The 23293-nt window shown below is 41.2% G+C and overlaps 1 protein-coding gene across 1 annotated transcript; it reads right to left on the bottom strand.

Annotated features, from left to right (window-relative positions):
* Window positions 1–777: 777 nt before the first annotated feature.
* Window positions 778–16976, bottom strand: PRSS35 (serine protease 35). The gene is made up of 2 exons (XM_055433262.2): window positions 16846–16976; window positions 778–2810 (listed from the first exon to the last, which is right to left on the bottom strand). Exon 2 carries the CDS (start codon window positions 2789–2791, stop codon window positions 1553–1555), a length of 1239 nt encoding a protein of 412 aa, XP_055289237.1. The 5' UTR covers window positions 2792–2810; window positions 16846–16976; the 3' UTR covers window positions 778–1552.
* Between the last annotated feature and the right edge of the window lie 6317 nt (window positions 16977–23293).

Below are 23293 nucleotides of genomic sequence, written 5' to 3'. Positions count from 1 at the left end.
ATAATAACAAGTAAAATAACTTTGAACTCAGGCAGAATCAATGACTTGGGTTTGTTCCAAAAGAAGAGTATGTATCCTTGAAACTGCCAGGAAGAACAGCCCAGAAATCAGGGCTAGGTACAGCTCCTAAGTTTTATAGTGCTCTCAGTTACAGATCACTAAAACCCTTTAAACACAGTGGTTTAAACTAACGCACTTATGTGTCAGGAAGATCCCCTGGAGGAGGAAATGGCAACCCACTGCAGTATTCATGCTGGGAAAATTCATGGATAGAGCAGCCTGGTGGGCTACAATCCATGGGGTTGCAAAGAGTCGGACATGACTAAGCAACTGAGCACAGCACAACCTTCTTACAAGTCATTCAGCAAATATCTGTTCATTGAAGAAATAGTATTCAGTGCCTACTCTGAGTTTTGCCCCAGGGCGGTCACTGTACTCTTGTCTTTTGAGACTGCCATAATGGCCCAAGTGAGGATTATAGCCTTGATCCCTAGTAAAAACAATCAGAATTAAAATTATATTCATAAATTATACTCATCTTGTTAAAAGGACCTATATAAAAATCCCCTAATCAGAGAAATCACTAATAATATATCTATGGCCCTATTAAGAAAATAGCTTTGTCAAGGGGATGAAAGGGCTTTTCCTTGAAAAAGACGTAGATTTCCTTGTCTAAAACTGTAACACCTCATTCATAGAAGATTGTGTGGGGTAAAATGACACAGGCTTTCAATACCTGATGGTTTATAACTTTTCAATGGTCTTCCCTATGCACACCTGAAAAGTCCATATTTTGAATATGAGTTAAAAACTTGAGATCTAAAAATGTTTCAACTTCCCTATTTTTAAACTAAATTTATTTCATAGAACAAAGTATTTCTCCCATAAATAAGAACACATCAGTTGGTATTTTTAAGGCAGTAAAATAGTCAATAGTTTTATTTATAAAGTTTTCTGTTCCTTGTAAATCTTAAAAACAAAACAAACCTAAAAGTTCCTTAGACCCAATGGAAAACACAATATAAACAAAGAGGGATAGCATAGGCTGAATGGGTCTATCTCAGAGGAGTACAGACTGTGTTGAAAATTACTGTCTCAAATTTGATTGTAGCCATGTGACTGTCCACTTCTGTATACGCAGTTTCACATTTAATATGCAACCAGCACCCTATAAGCCTCTTTTTAGAGTAGGACCCTGAGAGTTAGTCCATTGAGAAATCACATAATATTTATGCTTGAAATTTTAAAGTGTCCAATCTTTAAAAAAGCAGAAAGAAACAAAATCTTTCCCACAAATGAAACTTATCACCATGTAAAGAAGAATATACTGTTGGCATTAAAGTATCCATCTAGTTTCAAGATGTATACCTACACATTTTAAAAAATGTATGAATAGCTCCTAATTTTGAAAAAGGAAACATTAAAAATGTTCAAATGCTACTGATAGGGTTCAAGTCCGGGGAAAACCTATGAAGTGATCTTTGCTACAATAAATCAAAACTGCTTTTCTCTGCCATGGCCGGATCATCCACGACCTCGTTTCTGGTATCCGTTAGCCGTGGGTACAATTGGCATCATCCCCATGCATCCAGAGGCAGATCTGGGCATACTTGAGGGGTGTGATGCGCACAGCCACGTTGTAGTCCTTCTGAACACCGTGCACGTCCACCCACTGGTGGCCAGAATAGATCGCGATGATTTTGCGTTTCCACCTCTTTTTGTCTGGTTCTTTCAGACGCAGATAGACCCCGGAGCCAGTGGAACCTGATTCGGCATCGCAGTATTGATAGAGGAGGTCACTGGACTCATCAGACACACTGCAGAACCGGTAGACTAACTGATCTGCCCTGTCCTGATCGAAGCCTGAGAAGTGGATCATCCCCCCGGGCAGCTTCTTGATGGTGGGGCTGACTCCCAGCTCCATGTATTTCTTCTTGTGAGGGCGCTTCAGCTCCAGGAGGGCGTAGTCATAGTCCAGGGCCGAGTCTCTGCTCTCTCCTCTAGCCCAGCCCTTGGGGATGTGGGTGTTCTTGACTCGGGTCCACTGGAAGGAGGGCCTCCCGCCAGCAGCTCTCTGACCCCGAGCAGATCCCTTTCTCCTCCTCGCAGCCGTGGCTGTCTCCTTCAGGCTGTCTGGGCTGCCCTCTCTTCCAGCACCACTCACTTCCCTCCTGTTCCTTCTAGACCCCCGACGTCTCTTGCCACCACCTTTATTTCTCATCTTCAGCAAGCCTACTCTTAGCTTTTTGCTGCCTTTGATGTAGTCGTTTCCATCGTGGACACAGTGGGCCGCGGTTAGGACGTGGCTGGGAGAGATGAGAACGCCGCTGCAGCCTGTGGAGAGCTTCACCGCCGTATTGAAAGGGAAGTTGGTCAGGAATTTCGTGTCCAGGATGCTGAACCTGCTGTCCGTGCCGTACACCTGTCTCCTTCTCCTCACGGGTGCTCCCTGGGAGGTGAGGTTTTGAGCTGGCTCAGGGACCCAGCCTTGAACTTTGACCCTGGTCAAGGTCCGGCTCCCATTCTCAAAGACAGTCTCGAACGACAGTGAGTCTTCCAGCTCAGAAAGGCTGCGGGCTGGGAGATCTTTCTGGCATTCGATACCACACACTCGGTTTAACACCATCTTAGCATCTGCCTCAAAGGTGGGGCTGGTGAGATGGAAGGTCCTTTCACTGACAAGCCGGGGTATTTTTCTCACGTGCCACATAAAATCCTGTTCCATTTCAGATCCATCGATGAGGGTCCACCCAAGGGTGAAAAGCATCAACCCGAAGAGCAGAGCTCCCATTTTGTTCTTCTATCTTGTCCTTCAAAACAGGGGGGAAAAAAAGAAGCTTTATGCTTTTTGTCTTACCGGGGTATAGTTGCTTTACAATATTGTGTTAGTTTCTGATATACATCAAAGTGAATCAGCTATAGGTATACATATATCACCTGCGTCTTAGACCCTCAGCCCTCAATCCCAGCCGCCTAGGTCCCCACAGAGCACTGAGCTGAGCTCGCTGTGCTATACAGCAGGTTCCCACTAGCTGTTTTACACATGGCAGTGCACATACATTAGTCAGAAAGAAAAATAAGCACCATATATTAATGCACACATGTGGAATCTAGAAAAATGGTACAGATACTGCTTTCTGTTTAAATGTTAATTACCATTCATTTAGATCTTGAGTCCTAAATATAGCTTCAGCACTGAGAGGAGTCCCTATTTTCACTGTACTCAGATTTTACAGAGATTAGATAAACACCATACTAAGCAGGCTCCTACAGACATCAAATCAGTAAAATTGATTTCACTCAAACTTCCCTCCACCAGCACTAATCCCCACGCATCCCACCCCCGCCTACCATCTTCCCCTCTTCCTCTCCAGACAGGCCAACACATTGGGAGAATAAGAAGGGGGGCAAGTGGGGTCCTCTGGTGCCTAAGCCACACCCTCTTCCTTCCAAGGCCTCCTGCAACCTTATCTCCAGATGATTTAGAAATAAAGATAACGACAGATGTCTGACACTATCCCTGAACTTAGCGTCTTAATAAAGGCACGGATCATAAATTCCTCACTCTAGAATGTAAAGGACTAGCACAGAGCTCAAAAAAGCATTCACTGGAAAAAAACTTTTTTTAAAAAAGGCCTTCACTAGAATACAGTGTATTTCCCTGAATCACGGCTTGCAGACCAAGCTCACTGATGGTGCAATTAAAATCATTACATAATAGAGCCTTCCCTGGCGGTCCAGTGGTTAAGACTTCACCACCACCCCGCTCCCTGCCGCGTCCCCAGTCTCCCGGATGCAGGAGATTGGTCAGAGAGCTAAGATCCCACATGCCTCACAGACAAAAAAACAAAACGTAAGTCAAACTATCGTATATTAATACATCTATACGGAATGTAGAAAAAGGGTACTGAAGAACCTATCTGCAGGACAGAAATAGATACGCGGACATAGAGAACAGATTTCGGACACAGAGAGGGAACGAGAGGGTGGGGCGAATTACGAGTAACATTGAAGCGCACATTATTGTATATAGCTCAGTTGGTAAAGAATCTGCCTGCAATGCAGGAGACCCCGGTTCACTTCCTGGGTCTGGAAGAGCAGCTGGAGAAGGGAAAGGCTACCAACTCCAGCGCTCTTGGGCTTCCCTTGTGGCTCAGGTGGTAAAGAATCCGCCTGCGATGCGGAAAACCTGGGTTCGATCCCTGGGTCGGGAAGAATCCCCTGGAGAAGGGAAAGGCTACCCTCTCCAGTATTCTGGCCTGGAGAATTCCATGGACTGTTTACTCCGTGAGGTGGCAAAGAGTCGGACACGACTAAGTGGAAAAAAAGAAAAAATGGGAAGTTGCTGTATAACACAAGGAGCTCAACACAGTACTCTAACAGCCTGGAAAAGTGGGATGGGGTTGGGAGGAGGTTCAAGAGGGAGGGGACATAATTATGGCTGATTCCTGTTGTATGGAAGAAGCCAACACAATATTGTAAAACAATTATCCTCCAATTAAAAATAAATTTTTAAAAAGTTTAACAAATATCATTAAAAAACTTCAAAAATGGTCTACATTTAAAATTTTTTTAAATCATCAGATAATATTCTAAAATATTCAGTAGAAGTTTTAGAAATAAATAAAGGAGCTCCTCTACTATTGACCTGCTTTGATTTTTTACAAGCAGAACCCCTTATCATAAAGAGTACACTGCACAGGCAGTTTTATTCAAAAATAAGAAAAATATACCCTGTTCTTTTTAAAAACGAAGTTGTGCTTGGAACTACCATCCAAGCAAAGCAATACACAAAAATGCGTTATAGTGACATTTTACTGGATATTAAAATTGTAAGAATTTATTGAGCACAGGCGATTGTCCTGGATTTACCACTTGGGGGAGCATGATCGTGATTAAATCAGAGGTTTAATGAGACCCTTTCATCATGGGTCTCCACCTGAGAGCCGTTGAAAGTTGCCAGTACTTGGTGAATTGTATAATATCTCATCTATTATTTACATCTTCTTGCCTTCTTTTCCTGCTTCCCTGGGTTTGCTGGTATGTAAATCTCTTCCTAGAACTGCTGTCTGTCAGTCATTGCTTTGTGAGAGTAAGGGGGAGTGTAACATTCTTTGGAGCAGCAATTTGGAAATTTGTGAGTTATGTTCCAAGTTGTTTTTAACTAATAGTTAACATATCCAGGCTTAGCAAATGCTTTGCACTTTGTATAAAGCAGAGGCAGTTCAAGGTTAGTTTATACCTACAATACCTTCACTCTCACGGCTTTCTCATAAGCCTTTGCATGGAAAAGAAAGTTAATACAGAATGTCAGGAATGGCCCACAAACCAGGGTACACCCCTAAGATCCTGAGCACTGACAGGAAAAGCAAAAGTTGCGTCTGATGCAGAGCCAAATATGGGCATCTCGTGACACAACAGAGTTCATCTTGACATATCCAAGTATGGAATTTTATTAACAAACTAATAACATTCTTCTGATAAAACAAAAACATATACTACATTAACCTCTTTGTATAAACATGATCTGTTATCAAAACATGATATAATTATTTTGAATCATTATATATTAAAACATGTTAAGCAAGTTTAGAATAATCTTCTACTTTAGAATAATCTTTACCATTTTTTTCTGTTTGCTCACACTTGAATGCTAAGTAATGGTGATTCTGGTGAACATTAAACTGTATTGTTTGCCTAATAGCGTGTACTTTATTTTGGAGACAGGCCATTCTTCTGTAGACTGATAGATATTGTCCCCTAAATCTGTAAATATATTTCAGGAAAAATCCACACTCATGTACAATATTTTCTAATCATTGCCATGGCAAATTTGATTTTACACAAAACAGTAATTATATTCCACTTAGTATTTTGTACCTTCTATGCAGTTTTCATAATGAGTATTTCATCTATTTTATTTAATTGGATTGGAATGAATAAGGCTAACAGCTCAGTAACTACTGAGATCTTGAATTTATATGTTTTATCGGGTAGTTCCCAAGATGAAAAGTTGTCTTTCCCTTAAAAAGAAATGCTAAAATCAGTTATTTGCTGCCTCTTAGTTTATCAACAGACCAAAGTAGATGATTTTTTAAAAGATACATATATATTTTTTACTCTATTTGATCCTTAGCAAAATGTCAATCAAACAAATTTTTTGGTATAGGAAATATTTTTTAAAATTATTTTAAGTTAGCCCTACATGGTAACAGCCATTGTATACTTAATATATGATTACATTAAAGACTGAGTCAGCCAATTATCTTCATTAAAAACTACAGAGAATCACATTGTACATTTTAACATTTGATAATAGTGATCTGTGGAGTAATAAATGTGTCAAAGGCATTCCCAAACAAAAGAAAGAGCATCTAAATCTAGGTACTGTGGTATTGCTCACACATTTCTGTTTTTGTTTTCAGTACTGTTTAATTTAGCCTTGCAAGTTTTCAGCTACTTAGGGCTTAGATAGGCAGAATGCAAATACTGAACTATAATTGACAAGATGGTTTTTTACTATGCAAATCACTGAACTGGAATATCAATCAAGTTCCCCTGTTCTTTACCAAATAAAACATGTGCCCTGTGCATTAATTCTGTAGGCAAACTTTTAAGAGCCACATGTAATGGTTAATTTTATGTGCCAACTTGACTGGGCCAGAAGTTGCCCAGATATTTTGTCTAATATTATCCTGGGTATGTTTGGGAGGGTGTATCTGAATGAAATTAACTTTTGAATTAGTAGACTAAGGTAAGCAGATTGCCCTCCCTAATGTGGGTGGGCCTCATCCAATCAGTTGAAGGCCTAAATAGAACAAAAAGGCAGACCCTCCTGTGAATAATGGGGAACTCCTCCTTCCTGACTGCTCTGAGCAGGGACATTGTTTTTTGTTTTTTTACCCCTGCCTTTGGCTTCAAAATGAAATACAAACCATTCAAAAAAATATTTTTAGTTTGTTAGTAGGATTCTCTACTTGCATGTCACAGAATAAACTCTGTCACATCAAGGAATGCCCAGGTTGTAGTCCTCAAACCAGCAGTGTCGGCATCCCCTGCTGCTGCTGCTGCTAGGAACCTGTTAAAAATGCTCATTCTCAGGACCCAACCCAGACCTACTGTTCAAAACCCTCCAGGAGGGATGTGGATTCCCAGCTGTGTATGTTTTAACCAGCCCTCCAGGCAACTCTGATACTCAATACAGTTTCAGAACCACAGCAGCCAGAGCCCTGGTGCAGCAGCATGAGATCCTCCTCAGAAGGTTTTTCCAGGGATGACTGTTTAACCAGGTTTCACATGACCCCTGCTTCCTCTTTGTGTACAAAGTAAATTCATTCTGAACTTCACACTTTTCCTGTGTTAGCAACAGCTATTACAGAAAGATCCCCTGGAGTAGGAAATGGCATCCCACTCCAATATTCTTGTCTGGGAAATTCCATGGTCAGAGGAGCCTGGCGGGCTACAGTCCATGGGGTCTCAAAGAGTTGGACATGACTTAGCAACTAAACAACAGCAACAATAATATTGGAAGATAGGAAAAAAACATACTTTCATATAAGTGGTTTAATAATACATCTGAAAAGATTCAAATTCAGTAGGCTTGTCTGTAATGCCTCTGATATCCAATGCTACAGATGATGCAAGGGCATCAGTTGGCCAGCCCTGGCCGGTGCCTTTTGAGGGACTCAGCTGCAGTGTAGCACAGGAATAAAAGTCATGCCCACATCTATCCTTGGGCATGGGAAGGGCAGAACCTTGTCATATGACCTCAGAATCACAGTAATAAAGGACATGGGTTTAGTCTAATTTGGCCTGTAATTTCAAATTGGACAAATGTCTCGGGACACTTTCTTTTGGAAAATCTAAGTTTGTCTCGTGGTAAAATGTCAGTGTAGTGTAAATGATAGCTCTTACTGATAGAGCAAGCCACGGTTCAATGGATACATGTACAGACGCCTGTCATCCCCAAAGCACTAACTAAAGAGACATGGCCCCGGCTGTGGAGCAGCTATAGTATTTTGAAAGCTTTAACGTCTCTTGTTTTCCCTCAACCTCCTCCTTTTCCTGTCTTCCATTGTAATTGTGACCTTCCCTGTCACTTTCCAGATGGCTTGGATTTGGGGCTTCAAATTCCAGTTTTGGTTAATGAAAGTGAGGTTGCAGTTACGGTCCTCACCATGAGTCAGTGTACACATAGTTGATTATGGGTTGGACCATGGAGATGGATGGAGCAAAAGGGAATTAGAGAGGAAACAAGGAATACCAGCATTTGTAGACAAACTCTTACTGAACTTAGTCTGTACTGTTAACAGAAATAACAACCTGTAACTACAAGGGATTGCTTGCTCTTGCTTTTGTTTGTTTGCTTGCTTATGCTTTCTTAGAAATGTGAATGCTGATAAGTATTTAGAATATTTGGATTTCTCTACCAGCGTGGTAGTTATAAAGGCAGCCCAAGGAGTAAGAAGATCTGGGCTAAGTCTCACCTTCACCACTTATTAGGCATCTGAATTTGGGCAGTTCATTAAGATCAATGAAGTTTCTGTTTCCTCCTCTGCAAAGTGGAGATAATTGTAATTTCAACTTCATAATTGTGAGAATTAAATACATTGATATATGCACAGAATTACCATTGAGCCCAGAGCATAGACACATTCAATTATAAGTTCTTCTATATTGGGTTGTCCTAAAACTTCTTTCGGGTATTTCCATACACGGTTATGGAGAAACCAAACAAACTTTTTGGCCAACCCGATAGTTATTATTCTACCTTAGTAGGTAAATTAATATCACTTTAAAACAGTTAATTATATAAGGCAAAGTTATACACTTTTAGTTTTCTAAAAAGTCAGTGTTACACTCAAATATTTTTATTTCAGGATAGTTTCTGACACACTCTGAAAACTCCCTTTTTCTTTGTTTTGGTTTTTGTTCAAGGACAGCTTCATTTTACAGAAGTCCCAAATGAATGCTTTCCTAACTACTCATTTCTATGAATATCTGTGGCTTTGTAATATATTTTTCTCATTGCTATTAAACTTAAGTGTAATTAAACATTACCCAGCCACAGAACATTTGACATGCATTTCCTGTGTATTATTTTAAGCCTGGACCTACCCTAAGAATTCTAGAACTGCAACAGGCCTTCAACCTTAAAAGAAACAGTCAGTGTCAAAATAATTACTCTGAGGGAGCAATTTACAATGAAAAAAAAAAAAAAAAAACCCAAACTTTTAAAGTGAATCTATTCTAAAGTATATAGCATAGCATGACATAACAATATTCTCAGGCTCAGTTTCTCTTTTATTTTTTGGTCTGTTACCCTTTAAAGTTTACATTTTAACTTTGGAGAAGGAAATGGCAACCCACTCCAGTGTTCTTGCCTGGAGAATCCCAGGGACGGGGGAGCCTGGTGGGCTTCTGTCTATGGGGTCACACAGAGTCGGACACGACTGAAGTGACTTAGCAGCAGCAGGGCAGGCAGATGAAGGAAAGATTAGATGCTTGCTCACCATACTAAATATTTTGAATGAGTTTTTTTTCCCTGTATATGAACAAGAGCTGATTTATCATCAAAGATCTGTACCAGGTCATAGAGTCACTGACTTGGTCCTTTCTTTTCACCTGATCCCTTGTAACAGACAGGGAGGTAGTTGTCCAAGTTCATGTGTATAGTTTGCTGCCATGGGACATAATTTTGCATTAATCTGTCAAACACTTTGTGGAGGCTCAGTCAGATCAATGGCCTTGTAGGACCAACATCAGCTTCTACCTTCATGCATATTTGGACATAGCAATCACTGCATAACCACTTTTGACAACTTCCCTGTCTTTTATCTAGCCATTCGTGATCCAAGCCACCTGCCCCTCCCAGAATCACTGCCTACACTCACACACATGCATAAATGTGAAAACACACTCCAGCCATCTCTCCTCCACTTTCATTCTCCCCCTGCTCAGTCAAGACTGACGCACAAGGGATAGACACCATGGTCTGGATCTGCAGACAGAACTCCTGGCTTAGGCAAAAGGCCGGGGCAGGAGAGGAGGGGCATTACTAGTGATAGCAGACAGCTGGAAAGTGAGCATTAACTGTGTTAGGTTTAGGAGAATACTTGTGAAACTTTCATACGTCACTTTTGCGTATGCACAGGAGACTAGGTATTTTATAAAGTTCAATTCCCGGTACAGTGAAGCCCCCAGAGAAGGGGGGCTTCTAACCAGACACTAACTAGAACACTGAAATGGACGCAACATTTAAGCTAAAAAGTGTGCGATCAGGATTACGGGAAAAGGAATAGCGTTCGATGTGTGCCCAAGAGGGACAATGAGAACTGGGGTGCTTCCAGGATGGTGGAGGCAGTGGGTTTTGAAGTCAAACCAATTTAAGTCCACTTGTGACTTCTTAGCACTATGATTTATGAAGATCAATAAATCTCCCCAAACCTTATTTTCTACATTTGTTCAACAGGGAATAATACTTTGGAGTATTTTTGTGAGACATGAATATCATTAAGTTGGTGCAAAAGTAGTTGCGGTTTTGCATCATTGAACTTGGCCTGTGATATTGGAATGCATTCTTAAATAAATGTGGTTATGTTATGTATCACTTTAATGTGCATTTCTTGCTTTTTTTTCTAATGACATTACTTGCTGTTTATTTTATATTTATTTTAAACTGTAGAAATGATGTCTAAAATGTCATGTCTGCCATATTCACTTGCCAACCAACTACCACGTTTTCAAGCATCTCAACAACTTTTTGCAGGGAAAACACTTCCACAACCAGCAGGAGGCAGAAAATACCTTCCAGGAGTTTATCAAACCCCGAAGCACAGATTTTTATGCTATAGGAATTAGCAAACTTACTTTTTGTTGGCAAAAATGTGTCGATTGTAATGGTTCCTATTGTGATTAATAAAGATGCGTTTGATCCTAGCTATAATGATTTAAAATTCGTGGTCTGAAACTGCAATTACTTTTGTAACAACCTATACATAAACACGATGCCCAGAGAACAGTAAGCCCTCAGCAAATGTCAACAATTATTATTATTAGGATCAAACACTAAGAGTCAAAACACTGGTAAATATTTATAAAGGATTTCATGCATCTCTGACTGCTGTGGACCTCACCAGAGTATGCCAAGTACAAGCCGACCTCGTTTCATTGCGCTTCACTGCAATTTACAGATACCATGATTTTTTACAAATTGCCACATGGCAACCCCACACTGAACAACTCTCTAGGTGCCATTTTTCTGACAGCATTTGCTCACTCTGACTCTCTGTGTCACATTTTGGTAATCCTGTCTTTATTACTTGTTATGGTGATCTGTGATTGGCGATCTTTTGAGGTTATTATTGTCATTGTGTTGGGGGCACCACAGACCACATCCACACAAGACTGTGAACTTAGTAAGTCCTGCGTGTGTTCTGACTGCTCCACTGACTGCCCTCTCCCCCAGCTCTCTCCCTCTCCTCAGGCCTCCCTGTTCACTGAGACACAACTTGAAATTAGGCCAATTCATAACCCTACCATGGCCTCGAAGCGTTCAAGTGAAGAAAGAAGAGTTGCATGTTGCACTTTAAATCAAAAGCTAGAAATAATTAAGCTTCACGAGGAAGGCATGTGGAGAGCTGATACCATCGGCTGAAAGCTAGGCTTCTGGGTCAGTTAGCCAAGTTGGGAACACAAGGGAAAAGTTCTTGAAGGAAATTAAAAGAACTACTCCAGTGCACACGCGAATGATAAGAAAGCAAAACTGCCTTGTTACTGATAGGGAGAAAGTTTTAATGGTCTGGCCAGAAGAACAGGCCAGCCACCATATTTTTTTAGGCCAAAACCTAAATCAGGAGCAGCTCTCTTCAATTCCGTGAAGGTTGAGAGAAGTGAGGAGGATGCAGAAAAATCTCTGAAGCTAGCACAGGCTGTTTCACGAGGTTTAAAGAAAGAAGTCATCTTCACAACCTGAAAGTGCAAAGTGACACAGCAAATAATGATGCAGGAGCTGCAGCAAGTTATACAGAAGATCTAGTTAAGATAATTCATGAAGGTGGCTACACTGAGCGACAGATTTTCGATGCAGATGAAACAGCCTCCTATTGGAAGAAGATGTCTTTGGACTTTCATGTCTAGAGAGCCATCAATGCTTGACTTCAAAACTTCAAAGGGCAGGGTGACCCTCTTGTTAGGTGCTAATGCAGCTGGTGACTTTCAGCTGAAGCCAATGCTCATTTACCATCCTGGAAATTCTATAGCCCTTAAAAATTAGGCTAAATTTACTCTGCCTGGGCTCTATCAGTGGAACAGCAAAACCTGGATGACGGTACATTTCTCTACGACATGGTTTGCTGAATATTTTAAGTCCACTGTCAAGACCTACTCTCAGAAAAAAGATTCATTTCAAAATATTACTGCTCATTGATTTTGAATTTTGAGAACTGTAAGTTATGTTTTCCTTGATAACGCACAAATGTTTATAAGAGATGAACTGATTCTAAGTAACTGAATCTAATTAAAATGGAATCTTAACCCAGAAAAAAAAATTACTGCTCACTGATGTACCCGATCACCCAAGAGTTCTGAGAGAGATGAACATAAAATGCATATTGTTTTCATGCCTGCTAACACAACATCCATTTTGCAGCCCACAGATCAAGGAGTCATTGTGACTTTCAAGTCTTATTATTTAAGAAATACATTTCATAAAGCTACAGCTGCCACAGATGGTAATTCCTCTGATGAATATGGGCAAAGTCAGTTGAACACTTCTGGAAAGGAGACACTATTGTGGGTACCATTTAAGAACATTCGTGATTCATGGAAAGAAGTCAACATACTAAGAACACAGTTTGGAAGAGGCTGATTTTCATAGCCAGCTCTGAGGGGTTCAGGTCTTCAGTAGAGGAAGTGATGGCAGGTGTGGTGGAAACAGCACGGGGGAACTAGAAGGAGAGGCGGGGCCTGAAGATGTGACTGAATAACTGCAATCTCGTGAAAAACTTTAATAGATGGAAGAGTTGCTTCTTATGGATAAGCAAAGAACATAGTTTCTTGAGATGGTGAAGATGCTCTGAAGACTGTTGAAATGACAACAATGGATTTAGAATATTACATGAACTTAGTTGATAAAGCAGCAGCAGCATTTGAGAGGACTGACTCCAGTTTTGAAAGTTCTCCAGGTGGGTAATATGCTATCAAACAGCATTGCATGCTGCAGAGAAATCGTTCCCAAAGGAAGAGTCAATCAATGCAGCAAACTTCATTGTTGTCTTAACAGCTGCCCCAACCTTCAGCAACCACCACCCTGCTCGGTCAGCAGCCATCAGCATCAAGGCAGGAGCCTCCACCCGCAAAAAGATGGACTTGTTTAAGCTCAGATGATGGCTAGCATTTTTAGCAATAAAGTATTTTTCAACTGTTATATGCACTGTTTTTTAGATATAATGCTACCACACAGTAGACTACAGTAACTTTTATATGCTCTGGGATACCTTGCTTTATTGCAAAATTTGCTTCTTTGCGGTGATCTAGAACTAAAGCCACAGTATCTCCAAGTTATGCCTGTAACAGCTCCCAAGGAGAGTCACATCTTAATCTCCAGGACCTGCACCTATGTTCCTTACTTGGTAAAGGAGACTTTGCAGATGTGATTTAGTTAAGGATTGTGTGATTAGCTCGGGTTATCCAGGTGAGCACAATGCAATCACAGGGCTCCTTTTATAAGAAGCGGCAGGCGGGTCAAGAACGTGAAGGAGCTGTGAAGTTGGAGGCAGAGGTCCGGGTGAGGCTGAACCATAAGCTACAAAATGCAGGTGGCGTCTAGGTCTTGCAAACCGTAAGGAGACATTCTCTCCTGGAACTTCCAGGAAAAAACTGCAACCGTGCTGACCCTCTTTGGACTTCTGGCCTCCAGAACTATAAGATAATGTGTTGTTTTTTGTAGTAGTTTGTTACAGCAGCAGTAGGAAATGAATACACTCAGGTAAAAAAATTTTTGGATTGTCTGCCTCGGATGTTTAGAAAGGAAGAAATAGTAGGGGAAAACACTGTCTGGGTCAGAGACCTAACCATAAATGAAAATTTTCATTTTTAGAAAAATTATACAACATGCAATTTTAGAACTAAACCTTGAAGATTATGATAAGACACTACAGTGACGTGGAGTAGTATTTCTAGACTGGCTGAAGAACTGGAACAGGGCAGATACATTTGTTTATTCAACAAAAGCATACAGTGTTTACAATCCTATTCATCATTTCAAAGCCTCTTTCCTTGTCTAAGAATCTCTGCGATAAATCCTCTTTAGTCTTTAAGTTGAACTAAAAACCTTCCAAGATATCTTTCAACATTAAAGTGCTAGCTTAAATCACAAAGGAAAAAACACAAGTCACTTACTCATCAGTGAGCCTCAAGCAGTTTAAATTCCTAGACTTCTAGGGTAGGAACTTGCCTGCTATCCCTATTTCTACCACTAGGAGGCGAAGCTAGCCTGCTGTCTAAGATCTCACATTTAAATGGTTTACATTCATTAAGCTACAAAATCAAATTTAGTTTAAAAAAACATGTAGGATTCATGGGATGGGGAGAAGTCTAACTGGTTAATAATATACTAGATTGTTGTCACATGTGGAATTGATCACATTTAGAAAACCCACCTCCAGGCCACAGAGCCCATCCTGACGATCTCTGGGCTGACGATGCTGTCTACAGCCAGACAACCTTCTGGTAGGTGGTTTCCCAAAACCTCTGTGGTGCCAGCACACTTCCAGTATGATCTCCAGTGCCGCTAAACAATCCCCCAAAGGTGCGGCAGTTCACTTCAGCATGAAAAATCTTCAGCCTGCCAAATATTTCACATGTCTACCAAAGACTTGGTAATCCATTTCTAAAGGGTAAGCTTGCCACTGATTCTATTCTAAAAATAAATGGCAAGGAAGTTCATTGACAATGCGCCACTTTCTATGCAAAATACGATAGCACTATTGTCAAGTTTAGTTTCAGGAATGAGACAGAATAATTAATGTCTGCTTAAAATTTTTGGCAGTAGAGGGAAAGGAAGATGGTAAAGTTACACAGTTGATTATTTCACAGTAACCCACAACTTCTGTTTCTCATCACAATAAAAAGAAAAAAGAAAAAACTCCTCTTTGTTTTTTAAGTTACTTTTCCAGGACCTGTATACTTCAATTTGTGCTAAGGATATGCTGTGTGTAAATCGAATTTGGGGTGAAAGGCACTAAGGAAGCCCCAAAAGGAACCCTCTGCTGACTCTCTCCCCCACTGACATGGGAAGTGCATGGCATATGGCTCCTGACTTGTTTTCTACCTTGCAAGTTGGCCTTTGAAAGCAAAGCCTATCTGTGACTGCATTAGGTTTGCCACTCTTCAGGCTTTAAAGCATCTTATGATCCCTGTATTTTTAGCTAAGCAAACATCTGTTAAAGGTTATAAAGCTTTTGAAAATATTCTAGTTAAGCAAAGTCATAAAATAATAACTTTCATACTTAACTTTGCTATTTCCAACCTCTCATCTCAGATTTCTCCTGTGCAAAGTTAACCCAGTGAGGCAGCTTCGGTCTCCGAAATTCTGAATCTCATCCCACTGTTAAAATGCAATATGCTTGCCATGGATAGTTGAGCATTGGGCAAAGATAAATAATTAACTCACATTAGCAACTGATTATTTTAACACAATGAGCACATTCTACGTGCCAAGCACTAGATTAAACAATCTCACATTTGAAAATACAGAGAAGATTCTTAAAAGCACAACAGTTTCTGAGCTGTCTGGAGGAAAAATAAGAAAGTATCCATGACCAACTTCTTCTCACATTAAACGAGCTCTTCTAGTATTTCCTAATAAAAATAAAATTCCATATGATGCTCGGGCACTACTTTCAGGCTGAGATGTCTTATTTGGCTGGAATTTTAACCTCGCTTCTAAATTATAAACCAGATTCTAAGCATAGTTCTACAGGCAACAGCACATGACTTTTATAATTCTCTGTGGAGACAGACGCACTTGGGATAGAATGAGAATTAATTTCAGAAGTGAGAAAGGTTAATAGGGGAGAAAAACCACCTAGACAGGATATGCAGCTTCTTTCAAATCAACGATAGTGTGAAAAGGTCAGAGGAATCGGGCAGGAAGTGTTTCTAAAACTTTTCAAAAAAATATGATAGAAAATATCAAAAGTAGAGGGAAAACTATGAAATAGAATGAAATAGAAAAGTATAACCCCTACGTGTCATCACCCTTTGGCAACAACTACCAATATTTTGCCAATCTTGTTCCAGTGGTCTCCCCCATGCCCCACTTTTCTTTTTGCTAGAGTTTTTTAGAGCAAATCCAGGACTTTTCTATTTCATCTTCTCACTTTAAAATGTTTTTCATTGCTCCTTTCGCTGACCTGTGCAGCCAAATGGATGAGAGAGCAAGAGATTCCTAGCTTTCATAGTAATCCTGCCAAAGAGGCTTTCAACCAGAGTAGACCTTCCAGGAATGCATTTTACACCTTTTTCAATGGCATCTGTTAATAATCATAAAAATAAAGAGGGTCCCCTCTGGTAGTGCTTAAGTAAAAAGAATTCCATTTATATTCCAATGCAAACACTTTTACTGTTAAATATTAACGGTGCAGAGGCCAGCACAAAGAATTGCTTACTTGCAAGAGCCGTTTCTTTGATGGCTTAAAAGTGCTAAGTTTGATCTCTACCTTTAGCGCCCTTCAAAGGTGCTCTCCCTGGGATGGGTCCTGCGTTTCTCGGGAACACTTCTAGGTTCTGGGGTCTCGCCCTTTCTAGGGGGGAAGAAGGGTTGGGGGTTGTTTCCATCCTTACCTGCGAAGCTTCCTCAGTCCTCAGGGGCGCTGCCCAGCTCGAATCAAAGTGTCCCTAAGGCGGTCACCAACGCTGGCGAGGCAGGAGAGCGGGGTGGGGCTCCGGGACAGAGCGAGTCGGAGCCGGGGCGCCCGGCCACCGTCCGCCAGCACCGCCTGGAGACTGTGGGGAGGTGGGCGGCGAGCTGAGCGCCACGGCCGCGAGATGGGAGGGGAAAGGGGGCGTGGATCGGGCGGACGCTGGGAGAGGTGAGGGGAGAGGAGGCGGCGGGAGGGGCAGGGGAAGCAAGAGAGACGCAGGCCTGGGGAGGGTTCACTAAGAGTTGCGCCTCTCACTCCAGCATCTGTGCCCCCAACATTAGGAAAAATTCACGAGTGAGTTCACAAGGGCTGTCTGTCGCTCGGATCGTCTGCATCCCTTAAATAGTGTCCAGAAGATACTCCCGAGTGTGTGCTTGGAGGAACTGGGGGTGATCAGGACTGTGTCTTTGTGTCCCAGTCCCCCAGCTCGAGTTTAGACGCCAGCTGTCTAGAAGAACCAGGGCCATTTCCCCAACCCCATCCCAAGCCCGTCTCCATCTGGGACCTCGTCACCCGGGACAGGCTCTCCACCAGGCAAATCCTGAGTCTCAGGCTCCTGCAGGCACCCACACGCGACCTGAGAACACGCGACCCTCGTGGGCTGCGACGTGGGTCACCTTGCAAACATCCCTTGCGGCCTCCAGGGGGCGCGCGTCAGTTTCCGTCTGTCTCCAGGCTGGAAGGCTTTTTCTACTTGGAAAGAGCATCCCTTTAAGATGTTTGCCCGCCTCTGTCCCACCAAAATTCTAACCGCATCCTTTCTTAATCTTTTAGTCCCCTCCTTAGGAGAGGTGCTCCTTTGGGGTGGGTGCTGCACAAGGTCGGGGACTCCAATTATTCAACATTTGTTGATCTTCTGTGTGGGAGGTCTGGAGCAAAATGCACCGGTAGAAAAATAAGTACAGAAATTTGATGCTGGCCTTCAAGGAAGGGAGATCAAATAAGTGCACAAGTATTTATAACACACGGTCTTAGCATGTCCCATAATGCCTCGCTCATTAGTGGTTTATTTCATTTCTCGAATTTCTATGTATTTTTTAACAATGAAATCAGAACATATATACAATTTCATTTCCTGTTTTTCCACCTAGTGTTTTCATTTATTCACTTAGTCATATAATTTAAATCTATTAATAATTTTATCTGGTATTAAATAACTAGTTCTGAAGCTCTCTGTCTCACCAGTCAGATCATAATCTTCAAATGCATCCTTGAATCACCACCCTCTACCACAAGGGTTGGCTTATAATGGCTGCTGATAGTGTTGGGCTTAAAAATGTTTCCTAGTAAAATGGAGTGTGCACGCATTCTCAGTCATGTCCAACTATTTGGGACCCCATGACCAACCTAGATAGTATATTAAAGAGCAGAGACATTACTTTGCCAACAAAGGTCCGTCTAGTCAAGGCTATGGTTTTTCCCGTGGTCATGTATGGATGTGAGAGTTGGACTGTGAAGAAAGCTGAGCGCCGAAGAATTGATGCTTTTGAACTGTGGTGCTGGAGAAGACTCTTGAGAGTCCCTTGGACTGCAAGGAGATCCAACCAGTCCATTCTAAAGGAGATCAGTCCTGGGTGTTCATTGGAAGGACTGATGCTAAAGCTGAAACTCCAATACTTTGGCCACCTCATGCGACGAGTTGACTCACTGGAAAAGACTCTGATGCTGGGAAGGGTTGGGGGCGGGAGGAGAAGGGGACGACAGAGAATGAGATGACTGGATGGCATCACTGACTCGATGGACATGAGTTTGAGTGAACGCCGGGAGTTGGTGATGGACAGTGAGGCCTGGCGTGCTGTGATTCATGGGGTCGCAAAGAGTCGGACACGACTGAGCGACTGAACTGAACTGGAACCCACCAGGTTCTTCTCTCCATGAAATTTTCCAGACAAGAATACTGGAGTGGATTGACATTCCCTTCTCCAGGGGGTCTTCCCGACCCAAGGATCAAACTCAAGTCTCCTGCATCTCCTGCATTGGCAGGCGAATTCTTTACCACTGCTCCACCTAGGAAGCCTGAAATAGAGTGTGGGGGAAAAAATAAAGTCCAGCACTCAGAATGGGAGTCTCCTATGCCCTGGGCCTCAGTCTCTTCATCAGTAAATTAAGAAGGTTGCACTGGAGGACTTCTGCAGTCTGTACTTCTCAAACATTTTCGGGATTCTAACACTGCATCTAGTGTGGGCGTGGGTCTGATTCCTTTAATTCCGTCAGCACCCCTCACTGACATCACATAAAGCTAAACTCATCGCTCTTACATTTTCAGGGGCCCCTTCCTGAGCCTTTTGCCCCAAACCTTATTTTTTCCCCAGCTTTACTGAGATATAACGGACATGTAGCATTGTGTAAACTTAAGATGTACAATATGACAGTTTGGGAAACGTGTAGCAATATGGTTGCCACAATAAAGTTAGTTAACACATCCTTTACTTCACATAATGACCATTTTAAAATTGTTGTTAAGGTAAAAACATTAAAGCTTTGTTCTCAGAGTAACTTTCAAGATACAATATAGTATTGTTAACTATAGTCACCACCCTGTGCATTAGATCCTGAGAACTTATTCATCTTATAATTGAAAGATGATACCCTTTGACCAACTTCTCCCCACTTCTACCCTCCCCCCACCCCACCCCCACACCCCCACTTCCCTGGTGGCTCAGATGATAAAGAATCTGCCTACAATGCAGGAGACCAGGGTTTGCTCCCTGGGTTGGGAAGATCCCCTGGAGAAGGGAATGGCAAACCACTCCAATATTCTTGCCTGGAGAATCCCTTGGATAGAGGAGCCTGGTGGGCTACAGTTCCTGGGGTCATAAAAAGTCAGGCACCACTGAGCAACTTTCACTTTTCAGCCCATTGAGCATTCTTGGCTCGCTTTTCAAATATTGGTTGACTGTATATATATTTGGGTTTATTTCTGGGCACTCAATTCTGTTCCACTGGTATATGCATGTGTTTTTGATGTATAGATATTTAATTAGATTGGTTAAATTTATTCCTAAATATTTTATCAGTATTCTATTATTTTTGATGTTACTGTAAATAGGATTTTCTTTTTAATTTATTTTCAGATAGTTCATTGTGTGTGTATAGAAACAACAGATTTATGTAGATTGATTTTATATCCTGAAACTTGACTGAATTTGTTTTTTAGGTCTGGGAGTGTTTTTGGAGTCTGGGATTTGCTCTCTACCACTCTATACAAGACAATGTTATCAGCAAAGACAATTTTACTTCCTCTTCCTGATGTCTTTTTTCCCCCCCCCCGGTGCCTAATTACTCTAGCAATGGCAAGCCACTCCAGTACTCTTGCCTAGAAAATCCCATGGATGGAGGAGCCTGGTAGGCTGCAGTCCGTGGGGTCGCTAAAGGTCGGACACGACTGAGCGACTTCACTTTCACACGTTGGAGAAGGAAATGGCAACCCACTCCAGTGTTCTTGCCTGGAGAATCCCAGGGATGGGGGAGCCTGGTGGGCTTCCGTCTATGGGGTCACACAGAGTCGGACACGACTGAAGTGACTTAGCAGCAGCAGCAGCAGCAGCAAGACTGCAGTACTATTATGAAGGAGAATGGTCACTCTCATTTTTTTCTGATCTTAGAGGGGAAGCTTTCAACCTTTCACCCTTGAGCATGATGTTTGCTGTGAGCTTGTCATATATGGCCTTCATCATGTTGAGTATGTTCCTTCTATACCCAATTTCTTGAGAGTTTTTTTTTTATCATGAAAGAGGGTCGAATTTTGTTAAATGATTTTTCCACATCTATTGAAATGATCCAATGATTGTCTTTCTATTAATGTAGAGCATCATATTTCTTGACTTGCATATGTTGAACCATCCTTGCCTTCCAGAGATGCATCTCACTTGATCATGATGTATGATCCTTTTGATGTGCTCTTGAACTCAGTTTACAAGTATTTTATTGAGAATTTTTGTATCTATATTCATTAAGGATATTGCCCTTTAGTTTTCTTATATCTTTATCTTTGGTTTCAAGGTAATGCTAGACCTGTCAAAATGAGTTTAAGAGTGATCGCTCCTCTTTAGTTTAGTTTTTTTTTTTTTTAAGCGTTTGAGAAGAATTGACATTAATTCTTTATATGCTGAGCTTCCCAGGTGGTGCATTGGTATAGAATTCACCTGCCAATGCCTTTACATGTTTGGCAGAATTAACTTGTGAAGCCATCTGGTCCTAAACTTTTCATTGTTGGGAGGGTTTTGATTACTGCTTCAATCTCCTTACTTGTTATTGGTCCATTCAGTTTTTACTTCTTTATGACTTTAATTCTATCAGCACCCCTCATTGGTATCACATAAAGCTAAATTCATTATTCTTACATTTTCAGGGGCCCCTTCCTAAGCCTTTTGCCCCAAACCATATTTTTTCCCCAGCTTTACTGAGATATAACTGTCATGTAGCATTGTGTAAACTTAAGATGTACAACATGATGATTTGTGAAACATATAACAACATGTTTACTACAATAAGGTTATATATTTCTAGGAACTTATCCATTTCTTCTAGATTGTCCAATCTGTTGGCATGTAACTATTCACAGTACACTCTAATGATCCTCTGCATTTCTGTAGTATCAGTTGTAATGTCTTCTTTTTTCATTTCTGATTTTACTTGCGTTGTCTCTCTTTTTCACTTGATAAGTCTAGCTAAAGGTTTGTCAATTTTGTTTATCTTTTCAAAAAATAACTGTTTCGTTAAAATTTTCTATTTTTTTTCTATTCTCTATTTCATTTATTTTTCCTCTGATCTTTGTTATTTTCTGCCTTCTACTAACTTTGGGTTTAGTTTGCTCTTATTTTTATAGTTCCTTGAAGTATAAAGTTAAATTGGCTTGAGAGGTTTCTTTGTTCTTAATGTAGAAATTTATTGCTATAAACTGACCTCTTTAGCACTGCTTTTGCTGCATCCCGTAGGTTTTGTTATGTTGAGTTCCTATTTTCATTTGCCTCAACATATTTTTTTATTTCCTTTCTGATTTTGTCTTTGACTTATTTGTTATTGAGAAGTATGTTATTTAATTTCTACATATTTGAAAATTTTCCAATTTTTCTCCTGTTATTGATGATTCCCTCGACCACATTTTCTGTTTTTGATGTCACAATATACATTTTATATTATGTATCCATTAACAAATTAATGTGGCTGTAAATTATTTTTAGTGCTTTTGTCTTTCAGCTGTCATAATAGAGCTAAGTGGTTAGCATGTCACCATATTACACTATTAGAGTATTCTGGATCTGGTTATATACTTGTCTTTACCCGTGTGTTGTTTATGTTTCTATGTATTCATGTTTCTAGCTAATAGCCTTTAATTTCAGCATTTCTTGTAAAGCAGGTCTAGTGTTAATGAACTCTCTCAGCTTTTGCTTGTTTACAAAGTCTTTATCTTGCCTTCACTTCTGAAGGACAACTTTGCTGAGTATTCTTAGTTGGCAACTTCTTTCTTTTAGCACTTAGAATATCATCCTATTCTCTCCTGCTTCATAAAGTCTCTGCTAAGAAATATGCTGAGAACAAAGTACAAAGATATGAAGGGGCAACCAGGCCCTTGTGGGGCTTGGTAGCTCTTTGACTTAGACCACTGGGTCCACAGAATTGATTTGGTGAGCACTGCAAGGGCTCTCAAGAGGCTGCAAGAACTGCTCCAGTCTCCAGCAGTTAGTCAGTCAGTCAGTTCAGTCGCTCAGTCGTGTCCGACTCTTTGCGACCCCATGAATCACAGCACGCCAGGCCTCCCTGTCCATCACCAGCTCCCGGAGTTCATTCAAACTCATGTCCATCAAGTTGGTGATGCCATCCAGCCATCTCATTCTCTGTCGTCCGCTTCTCCTCCTGCCCCCAGTCCCTCCCAGAATCAGAGTCTTTTCCAGTGAGTCAACTCATCGCACGAGGTGGCCAAAGTATTGGAGTTTCAGCTTTAGCATCAGTCCTTCCAATGAACACCCAGGACTGACCTCCTTTAGAATGGACTCGTTGGATCTCCTTGCAGTCCAAGGGACCCTCAAGAGTCTTCTCCAGCACCACAGTTCAAAAGCATCAATTCTTCGGCGCTCAGCCTTCTTCACAGTCCAACTCTCACATCCATATATGACCACGGGAAAAACCATAGCCTTGACTAGACAGACCTTCATTGGCAAAGTAATGTCTCTGCTTTTTAATATGCTATCTAGGTTGGTCATAACTTTCCTTCTAAGGAGTAAGCATCTTTTAATTTCATGGCTGTCATCAGCATCCGCAGTGATTTTGGAGCCCAAAAAAATAAGTCTGACACTGTTTCCACTGTTTCCCCAACTATTTCCCATGAAGTGATGGGACCAGATGCCATGATCTTTGTTTTCTGAATG

This window comes from Moschus berezovskii, chromosome 10 (genome assembly GCF_049115385.1).
Source record: "Moschus berezovskii isolate FMDL1 chromosome 10, NW_MosBer_1.0, whole genome shotgun sequence".
In the NCBI taxonomy this organism is placed as follows: domain Eukaryota; kingdom Metazoa; phylum Chordata; class Mammalia; order Artiodactyla; family Moschidae; genus Moschus; species Moschus berezovskii.
The sequence above is the reverse complement of the archived record's forward strand: the minus strand, read 5'-3'. Positions and strand labels throughout refer to the sequence as shown.